This window comes from Tasmannia lanceolata, unplaced genomic scaffold (assembly GCF_043159265.1).
Source record: "Tasmannia lanceolata isolate RefF3 unplaced genomic scaffold, GAP_Taslan_0.1 ptg000007l, whole genome shotgun sequence".
Classification (NCBI taxonomy): domain Eukaryota; kingdom Viridiplantae; phylum Streptophyta; class Magnoliopsida; order Canellales; family Winteraceae; genus Tasmannia; species Tasmannia lanceolata.
Genome location: NW_027518684.1, coordinates 1,297,853 through 1,320,323, shown reverse-complemented (window position 1 = coordinate 1,320,323; position 22,471 = coordinate 1,297,853). Strand labels below are relative to the sequence as shown.

The following is a 22,471-nucleotide window of genomic DNA, read 5'->3' as shown; positions in this document are numbered from 1 at the left end:
ACTTTTGTAGGAGTACAATTGCATAGGTATACTGCCGTGGCTACCGCTTCAGCCCAATAATCATTAGGCAACCATTTGTCTTTTAGGATGCTCCTTGCCGCCTCAACAAAGGTTTTATTTTTCCGCTCTGCGACTCCATTCTGCTGTGGAGTATAACTTGCTGTCAACTGTCTTTCGATTCCACTTTCTTTGCAAAAAATCTGAAATTCTTTGGAAATAAATTCACCACCACGGTCAGTACGAAGAGTAATAATAGAATGACCACTTTATTTTTCAATAAGAGCCTTAAACTGTTTGAAGATCGAGAAAGCCTCATTTTTTTATTTCAGAAAATAAATCCATGTCATTCTTGTGTAATCATCAACAAATAAGATGAAATATTTATTCCCACTCAAAGATAAAGTTTGCATAGGGCCACAAATATCAGCATGTATAAGCATCAAAGGCTTATATGCCCTCCAAAACTTACCACTTGGAAATTGCTCACGGTAGTGTTTTTCCAAAACACAAGCTTCACAGACTTTTCCATCATATTTCAAAGAAGGAATACCAATAGTCATATTCAATTTTTGCAATAAAGATAATCCACCAAATTCAAATGTCCATATCTTCTATGCCATAACATAGAGTCATCATTAGATGCAGTAAAAGCATTGAATACTAGTTTTAAAAACTCTAGTGGAAACATCTTATTTTCTGTCATTTTAATAGAGAGAACTAGTTTCATACTTTTCTTATCATAAAGTTTACATTCTCCTTCATCAAAGATAGCACGGTATCCCTTTTTTATTAATTGACCCAAACTTAGCAAGTTTTGAGCCAACCCAGGAACATACATAACATCTTGAATTTGTTTTATGCCAACCATTGTACAAACTACAATGGGACCAATTCCATCGGCATTTACATGATTGTTATCACACATCCTTACTCGTGGTTTGACAGATTCATCTATTTCTAAAAAATAATCCTTGTTTCCGGTCATGTGGTTACTATAACCACTATCTAAATACCATATTTCATCATCCAATTTAACATTAGCAGTAAGACATGATAAAAACACATTATCTTCTTTTTCAACTTTTTCATCACTTTTCTTTTCATAATAGTTTGCATGTTCCCTAGCCTTTTGATGACAATTTTTTTCCAATATGACAATATTTTTTGCAATAAAAACATTATGGTAAATTTTTATTTTGATTTCCACTATCCTTATACCAGCAATTCTTATCAGTATGATTTGATTTTTTGCAAATGGAACAAAATAAAGAAGTAGATTCTTCGTTACCTCCACTTTGATTTCTTTGATAACCACCAAATTGGCCTCTACCTCTTCCTCTGCCGCGGAATCCACCACGTCCACGACCTCTTCCTCATCGGAAACCTTTATTTGTATTCTCTGATTTTTTTTCTTTAAATCCACTTTCAATTGAAATGCCTGTTCCAGTGGATTTTCTGCAGTCATATTCAATCTCTGCTCATGTGCTTGCAAAGAACCCATTAATTCATTCATAAAGTATTTAGATAAATCTTTAGACTCTTCTATGGCAGCAACTACATTATCAAATTTATTCGGAAGACTTCTTAACACTTTTTCAACAATTTTTTTATCGTCTAATTTTTCTCCATAAGTTTTTATTTGATTTACAGTAGAACTAACTCTTGAGAAAAAATCTTGAATAGATTCAGAATTTTTCATAATCAAATTCTCAAAATCACAACGAAGGGTTTGTAACATAATAGAGATTACCTTGATATTTCTCTTGAAGCAAATCACATGCTTCTTTTGATGTAGTTGCAGCTATGATCCTTGAAAATATTGGTTCATCCATGGCTTGTTGGATGAGGAAAAGAGCCATTGCATCTTTCTTTTTGCTCTCCTTTAATTCGTTCTTCGGTGCCGCTGTCAATCTTTCAACTTCTGCAAAATTGTCATACACATTCTCTACCAATTCCCATAATTCATAAGACATAAATAACGTCTTCATCTTAATTGACCAAAATTGAAAATTATCACTTTTAAATAAAGGAACATTTTGTTGAAAATTTGAAGAATTGGTGTTACCTGCCATGTTAACTTACCGAACCCTTGCCGGTGTTTTCTGAATTCGCCTAGGCTTTTCTGCTCTATGGAAATCCCAAGAACTTCTGCTCTGATACCACTCTATAGAAAATAAAATAATAAAAACAATATAAAAGGAAAGGAAGAAGACAAACTTGCAGTGACTTTTTGTTTTAGTCATTCATCTCATAAATCCCACATTACACCATAGCACTAAAGATATAAACTTGTTGCTATACGTGCAACACTAAAACCAAAAACAAAAAAACTCACGTTTTCACTTTCCTAATTGTAGCTAAATTCTAAAAGTACTATTATTGATAAAAATAACATAAGATGCCTTCACTTTGGAAAATCCCAACCGACTCAACACAACTTTCCTAATAATAAAAAATTCGAAATTTTGTTTAGGTGGATCCCACAAGCTAACAACTTTCCTAATAATAAAAAATTCAAAATTTTGTTTAGGTGGATCCCACAAGTTACCACCGTTTGAATTACTTTCCAACAGCTTCATGATCTCATATTTTAGTTTCTGATGTAGTTAAACATAGCTGTGAAGGTGAACTTCTGTTAGGTGGCGGTGGTGGGATTGTATCAGATAAGAGTGGAGTCGGGCAAGTCAATGATTAATGCATAAAATTTTCATTTACTCGCGTGAGCCATAAGAGTTTTAAGTGACATGAGAAGAGAAAACTCATACTCAAAAAAGAAGGTCAACTAGGGTGAGGTAATGATTGACTCGTAGAGCTTTTAAACAGTGACTAATTAAAGAAATGGAAGTAAACACTATCTAAGTATGAAAAGAAATAATCTGCATGTGTTCATGTCAATTATTAGTAAAGAATAAATAATTTGCATGTCTTCATATTCTTTTCTTTGTTGATCCTATGGAAATATTAAGAATTTTAGTAAAGAATATTTTGGTTGATTAAGGTGAATAAGGTGAGTTGGTCATTGTAATTAGAAAAATGGGAAACTCTGGTAAGTATTTAAGCTTAAAACAATAGGGAAAGGACAAAGCTATATGATGTGAAAGGTTTAAAATGTTTGAGCAGGTATGATGTTGTTGTTTGAGCAGGTATCATGTTGATATTAAATATTTTTTATATATAATATCTTATCACTGTTGACATAAAATTATTAGTAAAATAAGTATTGTATTTTGTAAAAGTCCAAGGTCTTGAAGTCCACACACCTCGCTCATCACTAAAAATCCCCTTCAATGTCAACGGTGGATGCAATAAGGTCTTGCCATTACCATCATGCTAATGTCATAATTTAGTTTCAAAACTCCCTCAAGTTGCCTGAATCGACTCACTACGTACTCAGCCGTGTCAACCGCTACTCGGCGCTGCATTAACTAAGTACTCGATCATGCTGGGCCGAGTCGACTAGGATTTTATTTGGCCGCATTTTGATCCACATTTATATTTCAAGCACTGTGTAGTGTAAAACAAAGAGACCAATGTCGTAATTAAGATGGCAGGGGGCGTGATATTAAATGGGGTTTTTTAATGGTAATTTACAATCTGGGCCCACCCATGTGAAATTAAAAAGTGAAATGATATATTCACTCCCTTTTCTTCCTCAGACGGCCACCCCTTGCAGTGTAAAAAGGGTAGTCATAATTCATAAATACACTAAATGAGGGTGGCCTTTGGAAGAAAAGGGGGCAAATACATCACTTCCCTAAAAATAGTGCGGATTTCCCATGCAAGTGGGCCTACTGTACATCACAGTGAAGCCCACTCTAAAGTTTTATAATGGAGTGTCATTCCACTCGGCTTGCTATAAAGAAGGAAGAAGTGGAAAATAAAGGCAGTTTTGATAACGACACCCGCCACCCCAAGATTCATTTTTGCTAGTAGTCTCATCAATAATGGGACACACTTGTATGGTGATTGGGGCTGCTCATGCCACCGGATTGCACTGTTCTTGCAGGTTCCACATTTGAGGGAATTTTCTTAATTTATGGGCATAAAAATGCCACTTGTCAAGTTTTTAGGCATAACCTTTAAGAAAAAGACCCCATTTGGATTTGAGGGATATATAAGATCAACTATCTGGCATGGGCCCCTTGATCAATTGTCCCGATCAACATAGCCTTGCGCCTCTTATATTGTGGGCCCCCATGAATGATGCATAAAGGGTTATTGGGACCCACTTTTGCCTCATCTATGTGATCTTATCCGTTGATCTGAATGGAAACTATAAGTCTGTCTAATTGCCACTGTGAACACCATGATTGGATGATCCTAGCCCTTGATCCATTAAGCCTCATTTAGGCTTCTGCCGAGAAAAGATAAAGCATTGATTTTCATAGGGCCCATGCTCTTGCATGGGTGTAAAATTATGGGCCCTACCCTATCAAAGCATGAGGTATATAATGGTGGGATCCAGGTTTGCGTAGAGATGGTGGGCCCCACCCGTCAATAACGTAAGGGTTAAATTGATGGGCCCTACGCATCAAAATCTGAGGTGTGAAATGGTAGGCCCCACCCCCATAAAAACATGAGGTTTAAACTGGTGGCCACATCCCACCAATAGCATGAGGTGTACAATGGGGGTCGCATCCTATGTAAAATCAATGCTAAACCCAATTTTTAGAGGAGCAGGTTTTTCAATAAATATTATATTAAAAAAAAGATAGCTCAAGCTCAGATAAGCTAAGCCAGTATAAATACACCATCTCCGACATTGCTTGACTCATCCAACCCATTCATTCCATAGAACTTGACATAAATAGGGTGTTCCTAACAAACCATTTCCCTACAATCATCCTAACCGTTCGATCTGTAGAGGCACAAAATGGACCCATTTTCTAGACGTTCATTTTAAATCTCTACAAATCAACACTTACTACGATCCTTATGTAGATCATTTCTTAGGGACACCCTATCTATGTTAGGTCCTATAAAATCAATATGTGAAATAACCCAAACAACATAGGCACCCACCCTATTTAGCGTCTCTACCTCAGATAAGCTATCTGAGCTTGAGCTCAGAAACCATTTACCTTGGAAAGAAAACAAATTTTTCTAATTGGAGTGCCGAAAACTGCATGTAGTGCTAAAAAAAAAGGGTAAAAATCTGCCACAATCTCCTTAGTGTTGTGCTTATAAAACCGACATGCTCGACTTTAGCATCGCATGCATCCATTTGCTCGAGGGTGTTTTGATAGGGTGGGTCCCATTCACACGATCTCCACCCAAGCCCATGTATAGGGTGGACCCTGTTGGGGTAAAATTGGCATCTCCATTAGATAAACGACATGTGGCACCACCCATGATCGGAAACATGGCTTGCCTCTTGTGAAAATTAGGCCCTTTTTTTTCCACTGCCAAGAATGCTAGGATGTATAGAAACGATATTCACACACCTTTGATTCTAAACGTATCATTGGGCATCATGGCTATTTTGGTCATTTTACGACGTAATTTTTGTCTTCTCACGTATAAGGACATTTTGGTCTTTTTATGGCAAGATGGGATTTGTAAAATTCACTCAAATATGATGACTCTATTTGTAAATTGTCAAACTAGAAGGTTTTTGCAAATAAAACAGGGTAGAAGACTTCTTTTGCAAAAACCCTTTTTATTATATCAAAACCCATCTGCAACCTGTAAATATCAGGATCCGGTGTCAAACAACATGTAGTTACTTAAAAGTCCACCAAAAGCCTGCCCAGCCCACATTAGTAAATCTATGCCAAGGCTTGTTCCGCGCGTCTTTGGGGAGTATAAACTCCAAACACCTTAAAATGGGCCAGGCTTCAAAACCCTTCAGGCCCATCAACAAACTCCAAACACTTAAAATGGGACAAGCTTCAAAAGCCGACCAGGCCCATTAGCAAACTCCAAACATATTAAAATGGGCCAAACTTTAGACGCCCATAAGGCCCATTAACAAACTCCAAACACCTTAAAATGGGCCAGCTTCAAAGGCCCATCAATAGCATTAAGAAACTCCAAAAATTTTAAAATAGGCCAAGCTTCCAACGTCCATCAGGCCTATTAACAAATTCCAAACAACTTAAAATAGGCCACTCTTCCAAGTTCCATCAGGCCTATTAACAGACTCCAAACAACTTAAAATAGGCCAACCTGCAAATGTCCATCAGGCCCATAGCAAACTCCAAACATCTTAAAATGGGCCAAGCGTCAAAAGCCCATCAGGCCCATAAATAACACCCAACACCTTATAATGGGCCAAACTTCAAAAACCCATAAGGCCCATTAATAGCTACTAAACTAATCTAGTTGACTGTGTTTAGAACTAAGAAAAACAGTCAAAAGGAGCATTTTTACTGCATGGGAGAGAGACAGAGGTTTGGGATTCCCTTTCAGACAAATGATAAATAAGAAGTGTCCTTCACGCAAAACTTCATTTATAACACGCACTGATTGCCTTTTTTTCCTGAAAAAAAAATCCCAATCTCTGTATCTCCTCTGTCACCGACGCCTTTGCCGGAGATCAAACGAAACAAAATTCTCTTTGATCGAATCTTTCCATCTTTAGGGAAGTTTCTTCTCTCTTTGTTTATTGTGTATTTTAAAAAAAAATAAAATTGGACCTTTGTGTGGCTTCATTTTCTGAAACTGAGAGGCTAGGGAGTGGAAAATTGATTTATAGAATCTGGGAATCTAGGGTTTTTCTGTAGGATTTAGGGTTTTTGGTTATGTGGGTCACTCTTGTTTGGATCCATGGGTGTGTGGGTGTACTGTTTCTGGATTTCTGGGGGTGTAGTGAGGCAGATTAGGGACCCATATGTTATTTTTTCTCCTAATTAGAGGGTGGAATTGCTTGGTGGGTTAGGAGACTGGGATTTTCATTATGGGTTTGTTATGTTTTTAGGGTTTGGAGTTAGGGGAATTGGGATTTTGATTCTGGGTTTGTTGGGGTTTTTAGGGTTTGAGGTTAGGGGAATTGAGATTTTGATTCTGGGTTTGTTGGGTTTGGATATTGGGTATTTGTGATTTGTTGGGTTTGGCTAATGGAGGCTAAAATTGGAGAGGAGAATCATCACCATTTTTTTGGGTTGGGTGGGCCTGATTTCATGTTGAAAGAGAAGGACTTGATGGGTATTGGGAAGAAGAGCCTAGAATGGGATTTGAATGATTGGAAGTGGGATGGGGATCGTTTCGTCGCCCGCCCTTTGAATACCATCCCTTCAAATTGCAAGAGCAAGCAGTTTTTTCCAATCGAGTCGAGGGGAGTGGGGGGTTTCTCGAACAGTTCGTCATCGTGCTCGGATGAGATTAATGTGGAAAACGTGAAAGGAAAAGGGGAATTGGAGAAACGGCGGAGGGTTGTTAATGTTGAAGAGGAAGAGTCGAATGATGAGTTTGGATCGCTTACTTTGAAGCTTGGAGGGAATATTTACCCGACTACGGAAACTGATTTTATGAACTGGGAAAGGAAGAACGGGAAGAAGACCAAGTTGCAAGGGGCAAACTCAAGTCGTTTGGTTTGTCAAGTGGAAGATTGTGGGGCGGATTTGAGCTATGCGAAGGATTACCATAGAAGACATAAGGTCTGTGAGATGCATGCCAAGGCCAGTAATGCACTTGTTGGCAATGTTATGCAGCGGTTCTGTCAGCAGTGCAGTAGGTTAGTAGTATGTTTTTTTTTTGGGAAATGTTTGTATTAGGTTGCAATCTGCCTTGTTTGTTAGCTTGTTTAATCAGTGTTTCCCTGACTCAAAGCAGACACTTCCATTATTTCTACTTATTTCACAATATATTTATGATTGTAATTTATGTTAAGCATGACGGGTGAAGCCCTGGCTTGCTCTAGTGGTTTTATTGCCCTCAAATTCACGTGGTGATGTAACGGTGCAATGCGTTTATTTTGTGTATGTAATCCAGGTTAGACTTTGTAGCATATGGTGGTTTTGACAATGCAACTTTGATATGCCAAACGTTTTTTCCACATGAAAATGCAACTTTGATATGTCAATGTTTCTTCCACCCAAGATGAAACTTCCAAATCTATTATGTAGCTTAAGCACATGCAAATTATTTTGCACCTTAGTTCCCAATTCTGTTTAGGTGGGTGTTCACATTTTCTTATGTAATGGAATGTTTCGGTGTTCCGCCACTTCTGGTGTTCCATTTTGAAAAAGAAGCAACAAAGTTTAAAATTTAAAATTGGAACAAAATAAAAAATGGGAAGACCAATAGCAAAAACTAAAGTAATACTTAATTGCATATTTTTTTTAGACATACCATTTATTAATATCTAGTTAACATCTGTCTAAAATCCATTATAATGTTGGTACTATTTATATAATCCATGTAAAGAAACATTTTTGTTATTATTAAACCCCCAAATTTGATCAGATATGGTTTCTCAACTCAATAGACCCATAATGGAATCTAACTTTTCTGTGAAAAATGGTAAAGAATTATAAAAAATACAAAAAAGCACTGACCAGAACAAACTGGAATGAGGGGCATGACCAGGATGACTACAACAGTCTGGGATAATCCAGAATTGATCAAATGTTGGTATGTTCAGGTACTTTTTCAGTTCTGGTTTCCTTGCCGAAATGGTCTGGAAATTCTGTCCAGAACAGAGTGGAATTGACAACTAAGCTGCACATTTTGATTTGAGTTAGTAGTGACTCAATGTTAACTCATATGTTTGACTATATCCTAGTCATGCTCATATGTACTCCAAGCATTATAATTTATGTGCTGACAGCCCTTGATGAATGTCTCCATTTCTAATGTATCACGGTCTAGTTCTTTACTTCTTTCACACACTAGACGAACTTTAATTTTTTGCAGTTCGATCATATGAAAGTTGCCTGTTTATGATAGTTTATGGTGGCTAGTGACTCCTACAACTCATGTATTCCCTCTCAATTTTCTCCCTCTCCCATACTCCTTGCCCTTTCTCCATCACTGGATAAACTAATATTTTATGGAAAAAAATTCTTGGCTGACAAACACAGTCTAACATTCTTCTTGGATTTGCACGTAATTTTGTCATTTTTAATGTCGTGCATGTCTGATATTCAATACATACCACATTTCACATGTTTTATAAATATTTATACAAAAAAATATAAATATTTATGCATAAGACATAGACCACATTTCACATTCAATTCATATAAATATAATTATGTAACACATACTGATATAGTATACCACAAATACACTTACAGATTGGTTTCACTGCGTGTTTCGGTTGGGATAGAAACGGAAACATTTTGGTCCTTTCATGTCGGTTTCAGTGGATATTTAAAACCATGGTTGGGAGCCTTTCGCTGCTTTTGCTTCTTTGAATTCCTCCTATTGCAATGGTTTTTTATATTGATGACTTGTGCACCATTGAGACTTGTAATTATAGGAGCTACACACTCTTGGCTCACCACTGTCAGAGTCACTACGTTGTTGCTTCTCAAGTTTTTCTAGGGGAATTGATGTTTATTTAAAAGATTGTGATATTTGCAGATTTGATGGTTTATACCTTTTTTTTGTTACCAAGTGTCTTTCATGTATCATTATTTCATTTTTCCTTGCAGGTGTTTTATTCAAGATGTTTCTTGTTCGTCTAACACTGATTTTTTATTTTATCTATGAATAGGTTTCATCTTCTTCAAGAATTTGATGAAGGGAAGAGAAGTTGTCGTAGACGTTTAGCAGGCCATAACAGACGGAGGAGGAAAACACATCCCGATGCCGTTGGTGGTGGGAGTTCTTTGAATGATGATCATGCTAGCAGCTACCTATTGATAAGTCTGCTAAGAATTCTATCCAATTTGCAATGTGATTTCCTTATCCTCACCACTTACATTACCCTTTTATTCTCACTTCTCTTATACAAGATTTTCTGCGGGATTTGCCCATTCTTCATTCTGTTATGCTTTGGAGCTCTTACATCATCATCTTTTTTGGTTTTCAAGCTTCATGGAGAAATCCTTCTTTGTCATTTCCTTAAGTACTTCTCACATATTTTTTACACGGATTTTTTCCATTTACAATAATATTATCTTCCATTTCAAGATGATCTGCTTAACTGCACATGCATTTTTCTAGAAAAGTCTCGTGAAAGGCATGTTAGGCCGGTTCATAATTTATTCCCTTGTCCAAAATACCATATTTATGGTGTCTATGAAATTATGGATTCATAAAAGTTATGAGTTGTGCTTATTCTCTCTTAGACTTCGCTGTAGCAACTGATGCATCAATCCGGTGTAATGGGTATCCATTAAAATGATGAATTTACAAATTATGTGTAAGATTCTGTTCAAAATATCTTGTTCAATCTTCAGTGTTTTAGTCTCACCTCACTTCTGAGTTCTGACAATCAAAATGTTTCTATTAATGAGTTACCCTTTTATTCATCTATCCATCCAAATTTAGGGGTGCCCTTGTTCCTTATAAACTTCTGTTTCAATCAATTAAAAGTGAACAGAACTATTGAAAAAAGCTACAAAGAGGTCGTAGACTTCCTTCTTTAGAGTTTTGGACGGCATTTAGATAAGAAGAGCCGGTGAATGTAGAGATCATGTCTCTGTTGTGAGAAAATTTTCCATCAGAAGTTAAATATCTCGATCGTGGTTGGGACTTATTTTGAATCCCCGAATTTTAGGGATTTCAATAACCAACTTTGACGTTGGCTTGTTAGGTTTAAGTTATCTTTCATATTTATCTTTTAGTGTGCTTTTGTTTATTCTTTATTCTGATTGGTTGTAGAGTTCTAGATGTGTTGGAAGTGCAGATCATTGTAGCCTTTTATATATGGTCTTATCTTTAATGAAAAGAGAAGATTTCAGCAACTATTTTGGTGCTTTTGTACTGGACTGGTTCTCCAAAACAGAACCATTTTTTCTTCTCTTCTTCCCTACTTGCAGGTTCCTATCATTTGGTATCAGAGCCAAGTTCGATCTTGGCATGACAAAAAAGACCCAGACCAAACCAAAGATTGAAGAAAGAGTAGAAAAATCAGAAGCATCTGTGAGGGACTTGGTGGAAATGGTAAGGTGATGGAAACCCATAGTAAGAAAGCTGTGGAAGATGAAACTTTGGGCAGCAAGGCGGCTTTTCTACATTCATGTCCGGATGGCAATGGAGTTTCTACATATGGCTCTTCGGGTTGATCTGTCCAAACGAGGTTCACTCGCATGGATTTTCCTAACTACGATGGATCAGAAGAACCGATGGGATGGGCTTGTCGAGCTGAGCAGTTTTTCCGATTCCATCAAACTAATGAAGAAATGAAGATCCCCCCATCTTGATTCCACATGGAAGGAGAATCCATCCAATGGTATGAGAAGACTCATAAGAAGATGGAGTGGAGTGAGTTTAAACTAGCTTTGTGTGTTAGATCTGGCCCTATGGAGTTTGAAGACTTTCAAGGGGAAGGGAATGTTGAATCCCCGAATTTTTGGGATTTCAATAACCAACTTTGACATTGGTTTGTTAATTTTAAGTTATCTTTCATATTTTAGTGCGCTTTTGTATATTCTTTATTCTGATTGGTTGTAGAGTCCTAGTTGTGATGGAAGTGGAGATCATTGTAGCCTTTTATATGTGGTCTTATCTTTAATGAAAAGAAGAAGATTTCAGCAACTATTTTCGTGCTTTTGTACGTGGACTGGTTCTCCAAAATAGAACCGTTTTTTCTTCTCTTCTTCCCTACTTGCAGGTTCCTATCAACTTACTGGATTATTCCTACTTTTTGCTGTTTGTAGGTATTTTAATGTGGTGTAACCAATTTTAGCTTCTAGGGATTTTCTAAACAATTTTCATAAGTCGAATTTGTGTCATGCCCTTATCTTTGTCCAACGCGGAGGAGAAAGATGTGCTTACATGATATTATGACAAATTAATAAGCACAAAACGTCATGAGATGATATCATCCTGGTTTCTAGAAAGTGGTCACCCAAGGAGCAAAAAAAAAAAGGATTTCATTTGATGAATTATGTGTCTCATCTGCTTTTAAATTATTTTTTTTTGGCAAGCATGTTTAATGTATGATGGAGCAGTAACTAGTGCTAGTGTCAGAAGTCAGAACTACGGATGACACGTCTAGTGAGTTTCCAATTATAATGGGATTGCACCGAGGGTCAGCTCTAAGCCCTTATCTTTTACGCTAGTTATGGATGAACTTACGGAGGGTATCCACGATGAGGTGCCGTGGTGTATGTTATTTGCAGATGGCATAGTATTAATTGACAAAACCAAAGCAGGAGTTAATGCTAAGTTGGAGTTATAGAGAACTAGTTTGGAATCCAAAGGTTTTAGACTGAGTAGGACTAAGACAAAGTATATGGAGTGCAACTTTAGTAATGTAAGGAGGCGGGGTGAGGATGTAGTAAATATGACTGGAGAGGAGGTACTTAAGAGGGATATCTTTAGTTATCTTGCTTCAATCCTACATAAGGAGAGATTGAAGAGGATGTTAACCACAGAATAAGAGCTGGTTGGTTGAAGTGGAAGCAGGCTTCAAGAGTTTTGTCCGACCGTAAAATACCTACCAAGTTGAAGGAAAGTTTTATAAAACAGCTGTGAGGCCAGCCATGCTGTACGGCTCAGAATGTTAGGCCACCAAGAAGCAGCATATGCAGAAGATGAGTTTAGAGGAGATGCGAATGCTTAGATGTATGTGCGGCCACACAAGGTTAGGTAGAATTAAAAATGAAGACATCAGTAAAAAGGTGGGGGTGGCACCAATTGAGGAGAAGATGAGAGAGCACCACTTAAGATGGTTTGGGCATATCCAACGTAGGTCTTTGGATGCTCCAGTGAGAAGAAGTGACTCGTGCCAAGTTGATGGGGTAAAAAGAGGAAGGGGTAGATCGAAAACAACTTGGGTAGAAACAGTGAGGAAAGACTTTGATGGCTAGGAACCAATGTTGCATGGGTTCTTTGCCCCCCTCTGCCGAATCCGTGTCGACACGTCTCCGCATCTGAATCGGACATGGATTCACGTGGGACACACCCGGATTCTTGTCGTAGCCGTGTCCCGCACGAATCCTTTTTTTTTTCCGGGCGAATCCGATTCATCGTTGTCTCTTTTGAAATGCGAATCCTGTATATTTTCCCTTTAAACATATTTTCTTAACTTTTTTTATATGAAAGCACAACCCGTACTCTTTTAATAAAAACCCTAGCGCCTCGACCCTCGAACATCAACCCCCTTCCTCCAATACAAAACTCCCCTCAAAACACACACACACACACACACACACGTAAAAAACCCCGTGCGATGCACGGGCCGACAAAGAACTGTACGGAGCACATCATAGGTTGATCCAAACTGTCCATGTGATGGAACACAACATCAATAGGTTGTGCCCGTAAAATCATTTCCATAGGCTGATCCTAGCCCTCCAATCTATAGAGGTCTCCATAATTAAAAAAGCATAAAGGAGGGGGGTAGGATTGAAATTATGTGGCTTTAATGGATGCCTTTGTTAAAAAGCATAAAGGAGGGGGTAGGATTGAAAATATGTGGGTTGAATGGGTGCCTTTGTTAAAAAAAGTCAAAAAAAGTGATGCATAATTCTCATAGAATTTTGGGAGAAATTCAAATAATTCTCTCCTTTTCTCTTCTGCTATATATATATATATATATATATATATTCAAATTTTAAATTTTGAAAAATTTATTTTATTTAAAAATTACCGAATCCGAATCCTACTTTTGGGGGTTTGCCGAGGCGAATCTGAATCCATGCAACACTGCTAGGAACATAACAGAGAATATGACCTTGGATAGGAGAGAATGGAAGAAAATGATCTATGTAGACGAACCCAACTTGTGTCAGGATTAGACTTAGTTAATTTGAGCCGGGTAGATTCTTTCACCTTCTTCATGAAAATTTTCCAAAGGATTCATTAGCCTACCCCAACTAGTTTGGGACAAAGGTTTAGTTGAGTTGAGTTGAGTTCATGCTTAATGTGAATTGTCGATTTTAATGGATGTAGTGATGATGGTTAATGTGGAATCTGAGTGACATTCTCTTTTCTGTTTGATTTTCTTTGTTTTTTTATCCCACTTTCATAGCTTGGGGGGACTTATTGGACCGATGAATAAATTATGTTGCTAATTTCTCAAGAAATTCTTGAAGTAGTTCCTTGGCCATGTGATAATGTTATCTGCGCTATTTGTTACCAAGAACTTGTTATTTCTTTCTCTATTTATGTACTAAGTTAGCTTATTTAATTTGGTCTTCTTTTAAATGCAGCAAATCAGTCAGACCAGCCAAAAGATCAGGATCTTTTGTCTCATCTTTTAAGGAACCTTGCCAGCATTGCCAGTACATTTGATGGAAGGAACCTCTCTGGACTTCTACAGGGATCTCAGGATTTGCGAAAAATTAGTGCTTCTGTTGGAACATCATCAGAATTAATCCCATCGTTGGTTTCAAATGGTGTTACTAATGTTACCGTTCAAGAGTCCAGGCCATTCTGCCCAACCTCTAATTTAGACCGTGGGACCCGCCCTCAGGACCCTCCTGTCAAGCCCATATATCAATCAGCATCTGTCACTGTAGCCTCGGTGGCAATCCCACACAAAGGAATCGTTACTGGCAATTCTCTAGCTAAAAAGCTACCACAAGAGTCTAATGTGGAGAGGGTCAAGTTAAATAATATTGATTTGAACAATATCTATTATGACTCACAAGACTGCGTGGACGGATCTGTGAGATCACATAACCCTGCAAATTTGGCTACAGGTGGTCTTGATTACCCTTCATGTGTTCAGCTGGATTCTCACCAGTCAAGTCCGCCTCAGACAAGTGGTAATTCTGATTCAACATCGGCCCAATCACCGTCTAGTTCGAATGGAGACGCTCAGGTATAATTTTGTTGCATTTTAGATATCTATTGGCCCTTTAAACAGAAAAAATATGGAATGCTCTTGTTTACCATTTAATACCATTCTAGTATTCTAAAACAATAGGGCAGAGCATTTTGTTTTGAAATTTCTTAAGTTCCGATTTTCGTTTTGGAAAAGTAATCTTATTGGTGTTTTTTCATGCATTAGTCTTTTACATATGATGTCATAAATTTGTTGAGAACATATGCATCATCGTCAGATAAAGGGCTATGTATGTTTAAATAAATTATTTTGTTGTTTTGTCTGTAGGCTATTGCTTGTAACACAATGCAAAACTTCTCTCTTGTTCTATGCTGATCAATTCTTGGATCATAGGATAGAGACTAAGAACCTACGAATTGTACAAATTAATATTACTTTATAGATGTCAAGGCTTGAATTAAGTAGGAAAACCGGTGGGATAATTATACATTTCGAGGTTGACTTGGTCAAACTCAAGATTTCAAGGAAACGTTTCAGTTTCCATTAGAAATTTCAGTGGAAATCATGTACAATCATGGAAACGTATGGAATAATATGCAAATGACAGAATTTTAATATGAAACTTAAAAAACTATTACATAAGCAAGGCAGCCATTCATGATGTTTTAATAACATCAAACACCGAGTGATAATTCATTACATGAGAAATTATATGGTGTAAGGCTAATGCCTTAGGGTAGAGGTAAGCCTTGGTACGGTAGAGGTGCCACCCTTGATATTTGATCCAACAGCAGCCTGTTGGATCAAATATCAGGGGCAGTACCTCCACCGTATAGTTGTAAGGCCTTACACCATATAATTTCTCTTCATTACATATCACATCTAATTCATATAAACCATAATCATTAATTCAATACATATCACATTTATTCAGTACGACATTTCGCATGTAATTCATATAAATATTTATACATAATACATACATCACATTTCACGTGCAATTCATATAAGTATAAGTATGTATCACGTACTAATAGAATATACAATAATGCAGTCACGATTTTTGGGTTTCAATTTTGGTGGGGATGGAAACGGCAACATTTCGGTCGTTTTCAAGCTTTGTATTAACGGATGGTCAAGCTAGGTCTTACTTGATCCAAGCTTTGTATTAACGGATGACTATGCTTTTATGTACACTGTCTAATGTAACTTTTACTACAAGAACACTATCCAGCACTTTTCATCTGAGCTTGATAATGCAGATTTACAATGAATTTCTAGGTCTAAGCTTCTTTTAATTCCTGATTTCCCTGCATGCAAATTATTCATCCTTTTAAAGCACTTTTTAGTATCGATTTCAGTTTTGAATATTTCTTATGGATACACATGTATAGTATGTTTTTTCACTTCTTCTGACCCCCATTTTCTGATGACTCCAGATTCGCACCGACCGGATTGTTTTCAAGCTCTTCGGGAAAGATCCAAATGATTTTCCTCTTGTTTTGCGAGCACAGGTATCACAAAAACCTTATAACTAGTTCTGAGTATCACTGAGAATGATTTTCGTCTTACAAATTCTAGCTCTTTTTCTTACAATGGTCTGATTAATCTTTTACAATATTTGTAATTTCAGATCCTTGACTGGTTATCTCACAGTCCTACTGACATTGAAAGCTACATTAGACCTGGTTGCATCATTCTAACAATTTATCTTCGTCTTGCGGAATCCAAATGGGAGGAGGTATGCTTCTAAATGGTGTTATGATTGTGGAAAATCTTTATCCTTTTTTGAAGTACAGTATGATTTGTGGACACGGACACGAGTGTCACGTGTCGACATTGAAACAGAGTCTCGGACACGGCAAACCCCCAAAATATAGAAACGGGGACACGGCTAAAATATAAAGTATATATAATCATGATTTGTCGATATGGATTTGTGTGTCGAGTTTCGACATGGATACGAGTTGTCTGACATGGCAATAACTAGGAATCTAAAAATAGTGACACGTACATACACATAAAATTATGGATTACTACACAAAAATGTGTCCACACACCCACATTAACACTCCTAGCAGTACATTTAAAAGTGTCCAAAGGAGTGTCAAGACGTGTTGACACGCGTCTCACGTCGGCCACTTGTGTCACCATTAAATTCATAGTGTCGACTAAATCACAGAGTACAGTACTTATGTTTGAAATTCCGCACTTTGTGTACAGCTTTGCTGCAATTTAAGTTCCAGTCTGAATAGGCTTTTGGATGTATCCGGCGATGCTTTCTGGCAAACAGGATGGGTATATGCTAGGTTACAGAATCAGATAGCATTTATCCACAATGGTCAGTTCAATTTTTTTGATGTACTCTTTTGCTTGTCTTTAGATTGCAGATTTTGAATCACCTAAGTACACACTTTATGGATTATTTAGAAGGATACACTGTATATCATGTCCCTTGTCTCTTTGCCATTGCAGGTCAGGTGGTGCTAGACACATGCTTGCTTCTCAACAGTCAAAATCATTGTAGAATTTCAAGTGTCACACCTATTGCTGTTTCTATTTCTGAGACAGCTAACTTTGTAGTCAGAGGATTTAATCTTTCTCGATCCACCACGAGGTATCCATCATCTCATCCCTGTTTGAACTTGCTTATCTCATCTCTCTTTTGCTCTCCTTTCACTCTATGTCACAAATATCTCCGAGATTTTCAAAATATAGCATTTTTATCGTGACATTTTAATAAAACGACAAAATCCCGGTATAATCCCGAGAATTTAAAATATATAGCAATATTTTCATTTACTGCTATAATGTCACAATATTTTTAGGGCAGTGATAAATCGACCCCCATATATCTTAAATCGACTCCCATATAGGGCAGTGCTGAGAGAGAGAGAGAGAGAGAGAGAGAGAGAGAGAGAGAGAGAGAGAGAGAGAGACAGGGGTCGATTTATCACTGCCCTATGTTTATTACCCACACACACAAATACTTTTATATATTTTTAAATAATTTTATTTTTATCGTTTTTTTTCCGATATAACCTGAAAAAATAAAAAAATAATATATCCCGAGATTTTCCTTTGCCAGAAATTCCTGAGAATGAAATTTGTGTTTATTCTTCCTTGGAGTGTTTGTGAGCTATAAAAGTTTGTAATCTGCCTATCAAGAGGCATTGAGAGTTCTTTCTTTTTATTTCTTCATTTGTATCCGAGGGTCTTCGATTCGGCTTGTTAACAAAGGTGAATCATTGTAAGAGGGTGTGACCCTTCGGAAAGGCTTCGTGCGGAAAGGGTTTGTCCCCTTTGGAGTTGGAGGAGTTGGGTGTACGGCTTGGAGATTCGCCCTATTGAAGAATCTCATTGTTTTAGTGGACTCCCCACTGAAGCTCGGGTTATTTTCTATGCATGGATTGGAATGCATCGATTTTTCTGCTAACACCCAAAGTTAAGCCTCTGATTTGTTTTGCAGGTTACTTTGTGCATTTGAAGGGATGTATTTATTCCAAGAAACCTCCCATGTCCCGGTAGAGGGTATGGACACCTCCAAGGAGCATGAGGAGCTCCAGTGCCTCACCTTCTCTTGCTCCCTCCCAAACGTAACCGGACGAGGATTTGTTGAGGTGTTGCATTTCGTTTTTTTTTTTTTTTAAATATGCCCCCTTTTTTTTATTATTTCAGCTTTTATGGCTATGAGTAACCTAAAGATTCTGGATGTGGATATGGTTTCCAGGTTGAAGACCATTGCCTCGGCAGCGTATTCTTTCCATTCATAGTTGCAGAACAAGATGTCTGTTCAGAAATACGTATGCTAGAGCATGCAATCGAGATGACTGACTCTAATGTTGATTTAGAAAATAGGACTGGCATAAGGAATTCTAGGGACCAAGCATTGGAGTTTTTACATGAAATGGGCTGGCTTCTTCGGAGGAGTCAGTTGAGGTCTAGATTGGATCATATTGATTCCCCCTCAGATCGCTTCTGTTTTACACGGTTCAAGTGGGTTATGGAGTTCTCCATGGATCACGATTGGTGTGCTGTAGTGAAGAAACTACTTGACATTCTATTTGAAGGATCTATTGATGCAGGGGGGGATTTTGTTGAGCTAGCATTGTCGGAAATGGGGCTGCTCCATAGGGCTGTCCGGAGAAACTGTAGGGCGATGGTGGAACTTTTGTTGGAATATATTCCCGATAGACCTCTAGATAAAACGGGACCCCAAGGCAACCAACAGATAAGCAAAGGGGCTAATAACTTCTTCTTTAGACCTGACATGGCGGGCCCGGGTGGTGTGACACCTCTTCATGTTGCTGCGAGTAGAGATGATGCTGAGAAGGTGCTGGATGCATTAACTGATGACCCCGGACAGGTATGTGCTTCCTTGTTATGGACATTACCTCTTACCAGCATGATAGTAAAATATGCCTCATTTTTTTTGAACTCCATGTTTATATACACATGCCTGTCTGCATGCATGCATACTATGTAGACATGGATATGGCATATGTATGTGTTATGTATGTACATACTTACATGTATGTATTATGGATGTACATGCCTGTACACGGCTTCACTGCTAAGTACTCTCTTTAGATAATCAATTTCTTGGTTCAGAAAAAAAAAAAGATAATCATCAATTTCCTCGTTTTGACCCATTTTGCTCAAGAGGAAAAAAAAAATTCCTGCAAATTTTTGTAAGAATTGCAAAAGTATTGTTGCATGTGCAGGTGGTAATTGCATCTTTATTGTTTCCTAAAAATTCCTTTTTGTCTATTTCTAAAGGCACTTCATGTTTGCAATTTGGGATGGGTTTAGATGATTAAATGTAAGACAATTAAAAAACAATGGGATATCATCAGGAAAACATTCATGGTATGAAAGGAGTACGCACCCTCACGCGAGAACATATCCGATATCTTTTATAAAAGCAACAAAATTTACTAAGGATAAAAATAATTCCAAAATTACAGAAGGGGCAGATGTTTCCTGTTTAGAAATAATCTCTACTAGCTCCATCGTTACTAACTTTAAGAAATGACAATCCCCCTCCCTCCTATGCTGTCAACAATATCAGTGACGATGTTAGCCCATCTTCGCAGCCCGTTAGAATTACACAACGCCTACTTAATCATGTTTTTTTAATCTCTTTCCACCAGCAGCTGTCTTCCCATATCCTTTTGTAATAATTGAAAACCCCATAACCATTATCCTAACATTGAACTCAATTTCCACAGCCCATGGGATTTCCACAATGCCCACTTAATTATGTTAAATTTGAATCTCCTTCGCACCCCTCTTGGAATATACAAAACCCATAACTAGTGTCTGCACGTCGGCCTCATCCGAGTCAGTGATATAAAGATGAGACACACGTAGGTGAAGATGACCTCACCTCTTCTACCTCCGAAAGAATGCCTCCAATATATTTCTGAAAATACCTTGAGCAGATCTTTTGTTGAACTAGTACATTCGCTGCTTTACTACCTTCTGGTTCTCTGTAGACTCCCTTGCACGGTTGCATCATCTGGGTTGACCATAGTTTCAAAACTCCCCCTAGTTGACTTCCTTTTATCTTGGCTGTGTTATTAAGTCAATCAAAACGCTTTTGACTTTCTCGAGTTTTGACCATGTTAATTCAACCGAGTACTCGACCGCGTCGTCCCAAGTCGACTAGGATTTGTTTTGGCTGCATTTTGACTCTTATCCACGTTTTGAAACACTGGGGGTAGACATTTCTCGCTAGAATGGATGAATGTTAGGGTCACTCGGATAATTTCCTTTTGAAAATTAACATCCTTCCTGCTTTCTTTTTCAAGATTTTGATATGGGTCTCTCTAATTCAGGTTGGAATCGGAGCGTGGAACAACGCTCGTGACAACACCGGTCTTGCCCCTCGAGACTACGCACGTCTGAGAGGCAACTATTCCTATGTTCATCTGGTCCGGAGGAAAACCAACAAGAAATCCGAAGCCAATCATGTGATCATCAATATCCCTGGAAACACCCAGAAGAAAGCCGACTCTTCAAACTTCGGTAAGCTTCCTGGCTTTCAGATTCAGAAGACTGAATTAGGACAAATTCAGCCATATTGCAAGAGATGCAGTCAGCAGTTAGTTTACACCAATACCCAGTTAGTTTACACCAATACCAAACCATCACTGTTATACCGGCCTGTGATGCTCTCTATGGTGGCCATTGCTGCGGTCTGTGTATGCGTGGGAATACTCTTAAAGGGCCCACCAGATGTTCTGTGTGTGTTTCCTCCATTCAGGTGGGAATCGTTGGATTATGGATCGATCTGAGGGCGTTAAGGCCGTGATACCAATGATTAATTAGTTAAATACTACTGTATTAGTTATAGGCTGTAAATTGATTGAGGTTTATCTGTAGGACTGTGTTTTGGATGGATGGATAAATTTGAACTGAAAGTCAAGTACTGTGTTTTCTTGTTGTACCATTAATTTATAGGGAATTCCATTTTATTTATTTTTGTCAATTGACCAAAATGCCCTTTGATTGAGTTAAAAATGTGTGCAAAGCAGGGATTATAATATCATTTTTAGATGATTATGGCTAGGGCAATATTCGCTGATCCGAACCATTGATCTCGTAGGCCACCATCTTCCTTGGGCTTGGGATGGAATTCTTTACTGCTGTTACATAGATGAGTTCAATTCGAGGTTTATTTTATCCTTGGATAGGCTTGCTATTTTCCATTCATGTGGAGTATAGCCGTAATTTGTTGGGTATACTCTACAGGCAAAGAAGCCAATCTCGGGAGTTTTTATAGGACAGAATTATCGAAGCAGGGTAACCAATCCTAGGAATAAAAATTATCCAAGAATTATGTCTCCTCGGATAGTCAACTGTTCAGCTTTTGGAACCTGGGCCATGAATGTGGCCCCCACAAGATCGCGTATCCGATTCAACAAACTCCTATTGGGCCGGGCCAACTGAATTGGGTCGACTAGAATCCGACCCAATTACAAGATGAAAAACTTGGGCATTGATAAGTAAACCAAAATATTAACATTTTGAATTTAAGCTTCAAGACCCAGAAAATTTTAAGCTGGTTAGTTAAGAAAAACCATCCATAGTTCTGTTCTAACTACAATCACTACTGAAGATAAAATATCTACTTGACTATGTTGTTTAAAGATAAAAAAAATCATTGATAGGGATATTCAGGATCTCATAATCTCTGTTATTCTATTATGAGTATAAAAAAACAGAGGATAAGTGGATCTCATATTCTATGCTATTCTACTATGAGGGCAAAAAGAGGGTATGGAGGATCTCATAATCTCAGCTATTCTACTACGAGAGCGAACAAACAAAGGATATGGAGGATCTCAATCTCTGTTATTCTACTATGAGGACATAAAACAGAGGATATGCAGGATCTCATGATCTCTGCTATTCCATAATGAGGGCAAACAAACAGAGGATGAGCATTATCTCATAATCTCTGCCATTCCATTCTGAGGGCAACAAAAGAACAGTGTATGCATTATCGCATAATCTCTGCTATTCCAATACATCTTATCCCTAAACCAAACAGCCCCTCAGCCTCCAATCATGATACATGTGTTGTGCATGAACTGTACAAAAATGGGAAAAAAAAAC

The 22,471-nt window shown here is 37.8% G+C and overlaps 1 protein-coding gene across 1 annotated transcript; it reads left to right on the top strand.

The window, feature by feature from the left end:
- The first annotated feature begins 6,453 nt into the window (after positions 1-6,453).
- LOC143881354 (squamosa promoter-binding-like protein 12) lies at positions 6,454-21,327 on the top strand. The gene is made up of 10 exons (XM_077384375.1): positions 6,454-7,675; positions 9,662-9,843; positions 14,271-14,884; positions 16,288-16,362; positions 16,482-16,589; positions 17,072-17,189; positions 17,324-17,465; positions 18,318-18,468; positions 18,579-19,214; positions 20,689-21,327. The coding sequence occupies exons 1-10, from the start codon at positions 7,059-7,061 to the stop codon at positions 21,145-21,147; spliced, it is 3,102 nt and encodes a 1,033-aa protein (XP_077240490.1). The 5' UTR covers positions 6,454-7,058; the 3' UTR covers positions 21,148-21,327.
- The last annotated feature ends 1,144 nt before the right edge of the window (positions 21,328-22,471 follow it).